Source organism: Thermobia domestica, chromosome 13 (genome assembly GCF_964235325.1).
Source record: "Thermobia domestica chromosome 13, izTheDome1.hap1.1, whole genome shotgun sequence".
In the NCBI taxonomy this organism is placed as follows: Eukaryota; Metazoa; Arthropoda; class Insecta; order Zygentoma; family Lepismatidae; genus Thermobia; species Thermobia domestica.
Genome location: NC_137466.1, coordinates 116348379 through 116361331, shown reverse-complemented (window position 1 = coordinate 116361331; position 12953 = coordinate 116348379). Strand labels below are relative to the sequence as shown.

General features: G+C 35.7%; 1 protein-coding gene across 1 annotated transcript in view; it reads right to left on the bottom strand.

Moving 5' to 3' along the window:
* The window catches only part of LOC145668445 (UBX domain-containing protein 4), a 49046-nt gene that overhangs the window by 33151 nt on the left and 2942 nt on the right, over positions 1-12953 (bottom strand). Inside the window, exons 2-3 of the mRNA XM_081736319.1 lie at positions 3210-3344; positions 253-383 (exon numbers count right to left, since the gene is read on the bottom strand). Coding sequence (XP_081592445.1) covers positions 253-383; positions 3210-3344 — 266 coding nt within the window. The remainder of the gene's footprint in view (positions 1-252; positions 384-3209; positions 3345-12953) is intronic.

Here is a 12953-nt window from a genome sequence, read left to right as displayed (position 1 = left end):
AACTGACAAGACAAGCGTTTAATTGCAGCCCGTTATTCGTAAATAATAGCATGTCACAATCATTACGCAAAATTGAGTTTAAATTTCGCCCTATAACGAACACCAACTTTCACACAGGAGATTTGTAAATCTTAGCATCACTTGAACTCTTTCACAAGTAATTGACAATTTCTTTCAATTTTAATACTCTTCAATTGTCATATTTTATTGACAGAACAAAGCTGAAGAAAAGAAAGGTAGACAGAAACTTACTTTATTTGCTTTCACCAAAGCACCATCAATTCGAGTTAAAAGATCTGAGGCACTCACATCTCCTGCTACTATTTCTAATGGAGTACCATCATTTCCAATGAAAAACAGTGATGGGACTGGAACTAACTGATCTGTTGCTTTTGTTAAGGATATATACCTAACAATAAAGCTAGAAATTCAGAAATACAGTATGTTTATTATGTAGGACTACATACCAGTAGGTGGGAATCAATGTTACAATGGCATACAAAATCATGACTGTTAGATCATCGTAACTTAATTCCTGCCTGCGCTTACTGAGTGGATAGTTTGCCACCTGATAACTATTTTTAATGCTTTATCCCTCAAGCTTCGACTAATCAGCCATCCCCTGAAATGAATTCTGATATTTGACATCTCACGACTATGCCCTTTAGGCTAGAAGGCAGATAAGGAGGAAAGTTTCAACCATTATAAAAGAACTGGTGGAATGAAAAGTGGGAGAAAATGAGGGAACCCAGTGAAAACCCATGGACAAAGCCATCTACTGCTAATATATAGAAGCATTTTCTTTAAGTCGATATTTCAAATCCCTAAAATGCAGCGTATACAAATAATTCCATTATTTACAATGTATTTGATACCAGTAGGTCCAGAACACTGTTGGACGTAGAAGATCTGAGTTTGAACACATGATAGTTAAGATATCAGGTTTTTCTATAATTTTATACAATTTTCTGGTATAGCCTCAGAACATGATCTTCATTGTTACTTATCTTTAATTTTATCTGATTTTGCCTTTTAATATAGCTCTTTCTTTCGTCCGTCCTTTTGTTCACATTTTATAGAACGAGCCCAAAAAATAAAAACATCCTTTACCAGTTCATGCAATATTACCCTACACAATCACCTTAAAATATATCTGTCAGACTAACAAGATTAGCGTCCCTTTCAGTACCGAGACAATATGAGATGTTGATCTGCAGTTTAAGGTGGAATCTCAAGCACTGTCATGCGTTAGAATCTCTCGCAGTACGAGATCCATCTATCTTTTCAACTCAATGTTTAAGGCAGGAGCACGGTGACTCAATGGTAGAGCACTCATTTTCGAAGAGCGGGGTCCTTGGTTCGATCCTTGCTCATGTTGAGTATGTGGTGGACACTCTCTTTGTCCTTACATTCTCATTTCATTGATTCTTTCACAATCATTCACTTTCATTAATTCCTTTAACCTAAAAGGCATAACATAAGCATAGTACGTTCAACTAAAGATTTCATTTAATTTCTGTAGGTTTAAGATGTAAAAGTGTACTTGGAAAAGTTTCGAATATAAGAGAGACCTTACAATTAACTTGAATTTCCAAATTTCTTGTGTCTACAAAAGGCATACACATGGAATTTCAAACTATAAGGAAAAATGGCAAGTTTTAAAAATCAGCATTCAATTCAAAATACGGAGAAAACACTAGTTTATTTCACACATCGGGTTGTCTAAGATATATTGAGCGTTTAGAGTACAAAACTAAGAAGACATTTTAATTCGCATATGCACTATTTTGTTCGATGACCTTCTACCATTTTTTCGGCAACACGATAATACCGCCATTCTGCTGTCTCTAACCCCCCCCCCCCCAAAAAAAAAAGACACGAGATTTCACAGGCCACACCGTTCAGGGAGTTCTGCAGAGACCGAAACAAATTATAGTCTGACGGTGCCAAGTTTAGGCTATATGCTGGAAACATTACAAAGCTTCCCAGTTGAGTTCTTACAACTTTTGACGGGTCAGTAAAGATGTATGCGGTCTGACATGGTCAGCGTCGTATACGACACTCTTTCTCTTGACCAGTTCCAGACATTTCCTTTGAATCGTTAAGCCCGTCTCACACGGATCTGAACTAAGGCCTCAATCCAGGCTACAACTTAAGGTTGCTTAACTCAAACTTCAATACAATTTCTTTTATCCTGAGGTGATGCAGGGGTCTCAGATGATCCTTAAAACTAGGTAGGTTTAACAGCAGAGCATCTCGTGGTCGGTGTGTTAAACAGACAAAAACACTTGAAGAATGTGTTACGCACAGAGCAATCAACTGTCGTAATTGTAAATATTATTGTTTATCTATTTCAGAATATAAATTCATCCGAAGATGAAATAGCCGTAGCAGTGATATCTGCTCCGTTGTTGAGACAAAATCCGCCCTCCCCTCCCCCCAAAAAACGAGAGAGAAAGAGTAAAGAGGAGCTGGTGGTCAGAGAGTGAATTCTTCGCCCCAATAATGCACAGTAAAGCACCGTATTTTCAATGGCGAATAATGAACTACATAAAGATTTTATTTCATTTAAAACGGGACTGTCCCGGTCAAAACGGGACGTATGGTCGCCAAACTAAAACGTCATGTTTCTTTTTGTAGACATCTTTCTCCAAATGATTTAACAGTGTCTGGCCACGGATGTTTAGGTTATTGGCGATGCTTATATGTTTGTCTTGCTCGACTTTTGCCAGATCATTCATTTTTTCCATGATTGGTCGCCCACTGCAGGGAACACTTTTGAACATCGAAATTTTCAAAATGAAAGCAACTGTACCACTTTTTGGCTGTTACTTTTGAGAACGTTATCTTGCCCATAAACAGCAAAAAATTCCTTCACTGGGCTGCACAGCATCTGCGTCTTCATCGAAGTGAAATCATAAAACGTAGCACAGTTTTAGGAAAAGTTCATTCATTTTCACGGCACAATACCTAATGTCTCATTATACGAATTCCAACACTATTTACATATCTACTAGCTTCAACTCTCAGCTGCGAAATGACGTTAGGTCTGAGACACTGTGACTCATACCCTGACCCTGAGAGTTGGAACACTGCCATCTCGTGCGCAATGACAGAAGCAAAAAAAAGTTAACATTCATCTCCTACATACGAACTGCAAGTACATTTAAGTTTATATTTTACTTTAAACTTTGGCTTTCAAAGGATACATATTTGTGCGAATTGTCTGTATGTTTCTGAACCACTTTCTAATCGAATAGCTACAAAATGTTCAGTCTCCAGTTTTGAAGAAACCTCAGGGCTATCTATAGCTGCCGTTGTATTTTTTGAAGCATCGTCTGTACCTGAAACGACACAATATTACTTCATTATGCGTTGTTAAAAAGTCAAAATGTATATGCAACACAATAACTCACATAGTTTGTTAATGTTATTTAATCAAGAAACAAACTGAAATAAAAGTAATAACGGAACAACGATACAATAAGAAGACAACTAACAGCTTACTGAATGAAGACGAAAGCTTGTGTCGCAACCTGAAATGTAACTTGACTTATTAAGTAATAATATTATTCTAGTGCAGGGTCTTCCAGAAAGAATAGTGGGACAACCGTGCTGGAGTGATGTCCTTTGTCTTGTTGAATAATACACGATTTTGTTTGGCTATTCAATTAGTTTGTTCAATGATGAAACAAATTCAGTGCTACCAGACTACTATACTGTCACAAAAAAAGTTAAGTGCTATGTCAGTATGTTTTTACTTGTACACTCTTCACACCACGATATTTTCCAGGCAATAATTTCCTGAAACTGACAATGTGACGAGGCAAATGGTACTGTCACGTCAGGCATACTCCACAGGGTCTGGTATACAGTTAATTATCGCTTGGACGTATGTCGTACTATGAATGATGTTCACATAGAAACATGCTAACATGTAAACGTACTTTAACATGTTTTTTGTAAGCATATAGTGAATTCTGATAGCACTGCATTTGCTCTTGCACTGAATGAACTATTTGAATTGCTAAACAAAATCCAATCACCCAGGTGCCATCACTCTTGCACAGCAAACCTATGAAACCCAAACCTCATCATTATTTCTCGAAGGCCCTGTACTACTATGGAGTAGTTAACAGTAGTAATATCCTAGTAATAGTAATTAGTAAACATATTTAAAAAATAAAACAAAATCCATATGGCACACTCAAATATTTTTTCTAATAGCCAACAAAAAGCAGGTCGACAGAAACAAATGAGAAGAGTTACTTTCTACATGTATGTTGTAAACATAAAAATAAGTTATTCACTTACTATTTTTTATTGCACCTGAAATTTAACATACTAAACGGTTCCACTGTTATCTTCATCCATAGAGCTTAAATACAGCCATCTTATAATTTTGTTGGTCTACAGCTGAAGAACTACGTTTTTTTGAGAATCCGGTAGCTGTAAATACTTTACATAAGAACTATTTTTGTAAAACACTTGACATGAAGATTTGAAAATCAAATTTTCATAAGAAAAGTGTTCATATGCAAGAATTTGAATTACCAAGTTCTTTGGTCCTATAACTCTTCAGCTGTGCGCGCGCACACACACACACACACACACACAAAATGAACGATGACAGTGAGAGTTGTATTTGTAAATGGCCCAAATCTACCGATGAAAATACCAGTGATTACCAGAACCGTTTAGCATATTCGATTCTGAAGACGCAATAAAAAATACTTAAATGAATAACTTACTTTTACGTTTACAAATTATGAGTAACAAGAATTCAGTTATTCCCAGATAAAGTACTCTTTAATGAAAATTTTCCAAATCAACTGCCACATATCAACCTACAAAAACAATAAGAATTGCAAATCATTCGATTCTCACAGAAATACAGTTCTGAGTTGAGCTTTTGAGTTCTTATACATCCTGAGATTATGAATGACAGATCTCTTAGTAGCGTAAGTTGCCAACAACAAGCGGGATTTAAATCCGATCCAAAGACGATCATGTAAGATCAATCCTCAATGTAAACCGTTCTTCGTCTCGTCTCCAAAAGATATTGATGACAGGAGCACGTCAGTAGTCCTGACACTGAAATATAACAGAATAAGGAAGAGGCAACACCTTTGCACTAAGAATCTTGGACACTGATAATACTTAACTTCTATTGTTTCTTTAGTTTTACATCTCAAATTTAAACCCTGTAGTTATATTCCATTCAGGGTTTGAAAAACTCGGGTATTTAAAAAAAACAACCCACCTGGGCCTGTTTTTTTAAAAATATTTCAATGTCTTTGGGGTAAAAGTGTTATGATGTGATTTATATTTTAAGATTATCATTGTCACAACTTGCAACAATTTTCTGTTCACTAGTTTCGGAAAAATGGCAGCCATTTCGAAATTTTAAATTGAATCGCCGAGAAAATCTATACAGCTAATTTAGAATGTCTCTTGCTTCTACCCTCAAAATTTCAACTTAAAAGTCCGAAAATTGCACCCTGTAGCGTGGATACACGCTAGTTGAAAAATGGCCGCCATTTTGAAATTTTACATTGGATCGCTGCCAAAATACATATACAGCTAATTTATATACATAATACATATACAGCTCGTGCTTCTACTCTGAAAATTTGTTTTTAAAAGACCGAAAATTGCGCTTTGTAGCGTGGATACTCGCTATTTTGAAAAAAAAAAAAAAAAGCCATCTTGAAATTTTACGTTGGTATGCCGCTAAAATCTATGCAGGAAATTTAGTCCCGTGCTTTACCCTGAAAATTTAAACTTAAAATACCGAAAGTTGTACCTGAATATGTGTGTGGTACAGGCAGACAAACGAACAAATGTAGATCGAATCATTCCTGGATCCTCAGTAACGTTCGCCAAATACAGTATGAATACCAAATATATTAAATTAAAACAAAGATATAATTCATGTATTATAAAATAAATGTTTCAAAATATCTTGTATGGTAAATATTTTCCAGCGTAAAATAAATGTTTTCATTGTTGAAGTTCACTTCCGATAGTTTGCGCGTTCAATTACGGGAATTTCCCTAGCACTAGCAAGACGGTTATTTCTCGAAAATGAGTTGAAAACAATTAACAAAGAGATAATTCCTATTTTATAAGGTAAATGTCTTAAATGAGGTTAAATATATTCCAGTTTAAAACAAATAGTTTTATTGTTGAAGTATTCACTTCAATGCTTTGTGCGTTCAATTGCAGGAATTTCCCGAGCACTTTTTTCATGACAGGTTTTCACCGAAAATGCAACTTTCTTCACTGTACATCGACACTTCCACTAGTATGGAAGTTTAAATTCAGCATCTGAAATAGTAGGGTTACACAGTTTTCGGAACTCCGAGCATTAAGCTTCTTGAATTTGACAAGAATTTTTACGCTATTGCTAATGTTGATTCTCCAGAATGCTTATTTGAAGAGTAGCAACTAATGACTTAACTAAACTGTTGTTGTTTGAAAACCAAATTTTACTGAAGAATACTTGTGTTACCATCTAATGTATGAAATAATACTATTAGCTTTACTAATGTATTTACATATTTGCTAGTGACACAGGAACCTATGGCCTTAAACTCGTCAAATGTATGAGGGATAACGTTCCACGGCGTCGCCGGGCACACTATTCACAGAAAGTATTTTCTAAAATATAAAATTGCATATTTTACTTCAAATAGGCTACGAACACAATCCATACATTAACTTGTTCTATAATTATCTCAAGCTGAGGTAAGCTTTTTTTATTCACTCAGTGCATTCAGAACTTTATATAGGTCTAACATTGAATGTTGTTGTATACTCTAACATGAAAGCATCTAATTCGCTCAAGGGAGGTCCAAAATCTGATAAAAGTCACTTTCAATGTGACCACCTTAGTTGTACCGATAATATACTAACAAAAAGCTCAAAAACCCAGGTGGGTATTAAAGCGGGTTTTTTCAAGTGGGTCCAATCCGAAAAAAACCCGGTGTTTTTTTCCGGGATGGGCCCACTTGGGCAAACCCTAATTCTATTAAGACCCCGACTGACAACTGGAAACAAAATTACGCGTACGCCAGACAGCCAAGTAACCCTCCACTTACCAGGCAATCAGCACACAGCATTAGACTACACGTTAACTTATTCCAGTTAAGTTCAAAGAGTTCGATTGGAATAAAATGATTTGATGACATACATCATCATTCTATATTTTGTAATGTAAATCTGGAAGCTCTTGATCGGCAAGATACAATTAAGTTTGTATACATTTGTATAGTATTTTGACCAAAACGTAATTTTAATCATTACTTTCTGGTACATCTAGCTTTTCAATGTGAGCTCCTTGTAGTAGCTAAATAGTTACTGTATTCGTTTGCAGCTCGGGAGACCCGTGCTCAATTCCCGATGGGACTTCATGTGGTTCGAATACCATGTTAGGCTATAAGGCCACGTCTCATATAGCCTCGGTGCTGGAAGGACGCTAAACTCTAAATCAACCAACCGAACTTTTAATCTATACAGAGAAAGTAATAGTGGCTTTCTTAAGTGTATAATTAGACAATAAGTCTTAATGAATTTAAAAAAAAAAATCGAAAAAACGATGCTCCTCTACCTAGCCGGTTAGCATAGTGTGACATCAATTATGCATACTATCTATATAACCTATAGATGGAATGTTCATATGGATTAGTAAACTTTAGTGTGTTCCAGCTTAGAGTTAATTTGTACTGAAATTTTAAATGGCACTAACAATTTTTCCTTGCGCAACGTCTCTTCACAAACTTCCTCGTGGACATATGACTAGCGCATGCGCCTTCGGCGTGGTAAACTTAGGTTCGATTTCCGATGGGAGCTCATGTGGTTCGGATCCCACGTTCACTCCGTCTCATATAACCCCAGTATTGAACGAGATGCTATACTACAAATCAACACAATCACTTCTTAATATCCACGTACCTCTCTATTAGTAATGTGATGAAAAATATTTCTGACACCGTAGTCTTGGAAAGTGTGAATCCAGTATAGTTAATCGTCGACTTCAGACAACCCGTATTTACAAGAGGGTGTAAAGGTTAGGTTAAGTAGTTATCATACTCAACGACTGACAATAATAACAATTTAGAAAATTCATTGTCACGAACATTATAGAAATATAAACAATGACGTGAATAGGACGCAAGGAGTGTAACCGCATCTATGATCATTAGTTTGTTTGGGATAGGAGATACCCCGAATTACACCCACATGAACCTGATTTCCATGTTGTATTACTACATCTTACTAGAATTAGCTACCCATCTTCCATTTCCTCATTTATTCCCAACTGTTAATCACAAATATTTCTATTTTCACGCATTCTTTGCTATTTATTAGATATGTATTCATCTGTATTGCATGACTATGCGAAGTTAGTACATTCCAGCTGTTAAGTGTTGGAAACTACATACTCAGAAATAATGAAAACAATAAATCTTTACCTTCTCGTTTCCGACCAGCACTATAAACACCGTAACACAATATTATGAAAATAGACTTTGGGAGATGGGTGAGGTTACGGGGCGGAGACCCGTATTCTTATATTCATGGAATAGGAACTTTCCTTAGAAGGAAATGCCCTCTTATTGCCTTAAATAATAATAATAATAATAATAATAATAATAATAATAATAATAATAATAAAAAGGTTCTTAAGGGAAGAGTTGCATTAATGGGTGCTGATTGACTTTACAAGAAATGAGTATAACTACTGCATGTGCATATATGGCATGAAAAATGTAGTGCATAAAAAACAATTTAACTTGGAACCACATTTTGGAACATTTACAGGTAAAATTGAATACCTTGTATGAAAAGACATATTTGATAGTGAGTTGATAAATAATATTTTATATTGTTCTATAATACTATTTTCATATATGGGTGATTCCACGAAAAAGGGAAATTTTCTGTCACGGGCATTTCTTCAAACTACTACTAAAGAGAATCACCTCATTTTTATTTTGTTTGGTAGTAACCGTCACAAAGTAGGTATGCCATGTATAACAGTTTGCAAATATAACACGAAACATACGTAAAAAATTAATTATTACCCAATTTCTCAACACCGTGGGCTGTCACAGACTACAGTTGACTGATTTTACTCAATAAATTACAACTGAAGTCGCAAATCAAACATCATTTAATGGTAATTAAATAGAAGAGAACACTTCAAAGTTTCGGTTTTGTGGAAAGTAAACCTTTATAACGATTATTTTCGAAAGCTTGACTATGCGTCGTTTCTGTCACCTCTATTTGGTCTCAACTCCATGGCATGAAAAAAAAATTGTCATTGCTCTCAACAGATAGTATGGTCGTCCACATTGACAACACCCACAAGAAGACAAGGCAGATATGTTTAACTGAAGAATAGAAAAAGTTGTGTGCATGTGTTAAAAGCTATAGGAAAAATATTTTTGTGTGTGGAAACCAGGTGCGTATATTAATTGATACTCAACACCATGGTATTTATTACTGAATGTATTTGTATGGTATATACCTTCTTTCCCTTGAGAAACCTGCGCCTTAAGGTAGGAAATTCGTACACAATTACTCACATGTACTGGTTAAAAAGTGGGCCGGTAAAGATAAATTATATTCGATTTTCTCAACTCCGTGTCCATTTGAAAACTAAGGAATCCACGGTGTTGAGACAAGTTCACGGAGTTGATAATCCTATAGTGTTTGTTATGCTCATGCTCTTCCAAATATTTGTTCTTTCAATATATTGATAGAAATAAAGCTCGTTCATGGTCTAGTGACTAGTATGCTCGCCTTTCGTGCGTGGTTCTGGGTTTGTTTCCCGGTGGAAGCTCAAAAATTAATGGTGTTTACTTCGCACAGTGAGGCAATTGAAAAACTCATTTGAGTAGAGATGTACTGAAACCTGATCGCGCAGACCATCGCAACGGTCGTAGGAGCCGACACGCTGACCACGTGTCATTCACACTCAAAGGCCGGCTGGTGGGTCCTAGCCCATTTAAGGAGTGTTTCGCGGAAGTTCAAATTTGGTCAAGATGGATGGTATCTGTTTTTAACTTATTGACGTCTCAATCTTATGATCAGCTAATTGTTTTCCTTTCAGGGATTGTCGAAGAGTCTGAGAGCAATGTAATGTACGGACAGTCAATTTTATGACGCGGATCGGGAGGAATTTCTCCTGGCCTACTAAACCTGACGTTTAAAAAGCGTTGGCAGTTGTCATTCCGTGTAGACTAGAACAGCCCCTCCCTGTTTCCTCAAGACATTTCCTTCATTGGAGTGGAAAATGAGGGCTACTTAACAAAGAACATCGAATTATCCAAAGAAAACAGAAATGATGAGTGCCTTACACTGTCATTTAGTGTGCATTATACAGGGCGTTTCAAAACAATACCGACAACGTTTGGGAGGTAATTCCTAACACCAACTGCACGGTGATTCCTAACACCAACGGTATTGCACTTTCGACGTGTTGACTTGATCACACAGAGAAGACAGACGGTTTACATAAGCTCAGAAAACAAATGAAGTAGACAATAAACAGGTTTAATGACTACTTCATCTGTTTCGTAAGCTTATGTGAAAAGTTTGTCCTCTCCATATGATAGTCAACATATTGAAAGCGCAATAATTTTTCAATATTCGATAAGTGTATGTGTATTTCTTTTTTTCTTATTTACGTCACATATTCATATATATATATATATATATATATATATATATATATATATATATATACTCAATTTTGGAACCTTCATTAGATATATTTTCATATGTTTGCAGTATTTTCTGGAGTATTTTTGTATAACAAATTACGTGTCATCTAGTTTGTTAGAATTTTATTCAGCATAAGGAGAATAATTCTAACTTACAAAAACTATTGGAAAATTATTTAAATTTTTATGTAAATTATAAGCTTAATCACTTATAAACCAAAACTTATCACCCAGATGTATCACGTTTCTCAACTCCACAGCAATTTTCAACTCCGTGTTAACTAATCTCAACTCCGTGACCTATGGTCTCAACTCCGTGGGTGCTGAAAAGTTTATTATTTTTTATTTACTACACCAATAACGATTCAGCTCTGCTGAACACCTAAATAACATGGACTTAGTAGTAGTAAGTGCATGTGATATTTTTATCGAAATAGGCGACCATCAACGGAACAAAAATTTTCCAAGTGAAAATTTCCCTTTTTCGTGGAATCACCCATATATATATATATATATATATATATATATATATATATATATATATTTTTAGTGTTATTCTTAATTTAGCTATAATGTCTTCGTTTAATTGGAACTTCCAATTAATGTCTTTGCTTAATTGGAACTGTACATGTGGTGCCTCTAATGTACCATTGTTAACAGTATGTGACTATTGCAATTTTTCGACTTTCTTTCAACAAATTTCAAATTTCAGTTTCAGTTTCAATTATCACGGAGGTTAAATTAACATCATGTTAATGGGATACATCTTGTGAGGAACACAAAAACGTGACATTCGTGAACAGGCATGGAACGAGATATGTAAAAGATTTTTTTTTTTTTTTTTTTTTTTGTGAAGTTCTAACCAAATGTAGAAACATTCGTTATTTCCATTTGTTAAAAACAGTATCTGTTAAGTTTTTTTAAAACCTGTTTTTTTAAAATAGTTTCTTTTCTTTAAAGAAAAGTGCTGTATTTTAAGAGCGTGCATATGGATCCTATTTAAACTACATTTTTATAATTTCGATGGAACTTTTTCAATTAGGTCATCGAACGACTGAACTGACGTACGGAAATTATTGAAGTACTTCTCGTCTTCTCGCAAATCTATAAACACGGACACAAAACCTCCACTCAGACTTCTTTGAGAAACTAAGGGATGAATCCTGAAACATTTATTTTTGTGTTTTATTCGTTTTCTCTACTTACAGAAATATTAAGATGCTACTATTGTCGTTTCGAACTTTTCATGTTGACTCGCAACACTGACTCAGAAGAATCCTGTATATAATCACGTAGCGCATAGCTACGGATGACTGTGTAAGCGGAGGGAGGAAGACGGAGCGCGAAGCTCCACTTGATTGCGTAACGGGCCTTAGGTTTACAAGTATAAGGTTACTAGTGCAAAATTATTACAAGTGCTTTACGAGTGAATGCAAATGAAAGATGATTCTATTAGATGCTAATTTCCACCAGCAGTTCATTTCTGCACAACATACAGAAACTATATTTTATCTTGACAAGTGGAGAGTTACTAGTATGAAACCATGGCAAGTGCTACTGAAGCTGTATATTTGGAAAACTCCACTTTTTTTTTTTCTCAATTCTCAATAACGCGCATACCCACCATCGTTGGCGCGCCTGCTCCCTTCGGACGGACCTCCCGCATTATCACATGGACCCACCAATTTCGCCCTGCCTTAACTTGGTTAGATAGCATTCGTACCCTTTAGTGGCCACCTAGCACAGGTTGGTTTGTGTTTTCCCACTATAGTTCTTATCCCATATATCCGGAAACCGTATTTAGAAGCAAATCGATAAATAATTGTAATTTTTCAACAATTTTTTCTGGTGGTCACTTTGAATTTTATCTATGCCAAATGAAATATTTTCGTGTCGCACAGCGCAAATCTTTTAGAAGACAATAAGAAGGAAATTACTAAAATTATAATTTTTCATCAATTATTTTGAGTGGTGCGCCAAAAGTAAACCTGCACGAGCACGACTGCTATCTAACCCAGTCAGAGCAAAAGCACAACAGGAGGCCTCCGAGTGGTTCTTCAGTGGATATTTGATTTGATTTTTTGAGTTTAACGTCCCGTTCAACAGCGAGGCTATGAGACGTGGATCTACTGTTTAATGTGGAATCCGAACCACATGGGCCCTCGCAAGGAATTGAACCCGGGTTTCCCACGGCATAGGCGTGCTTCAGTAGAGAGCACA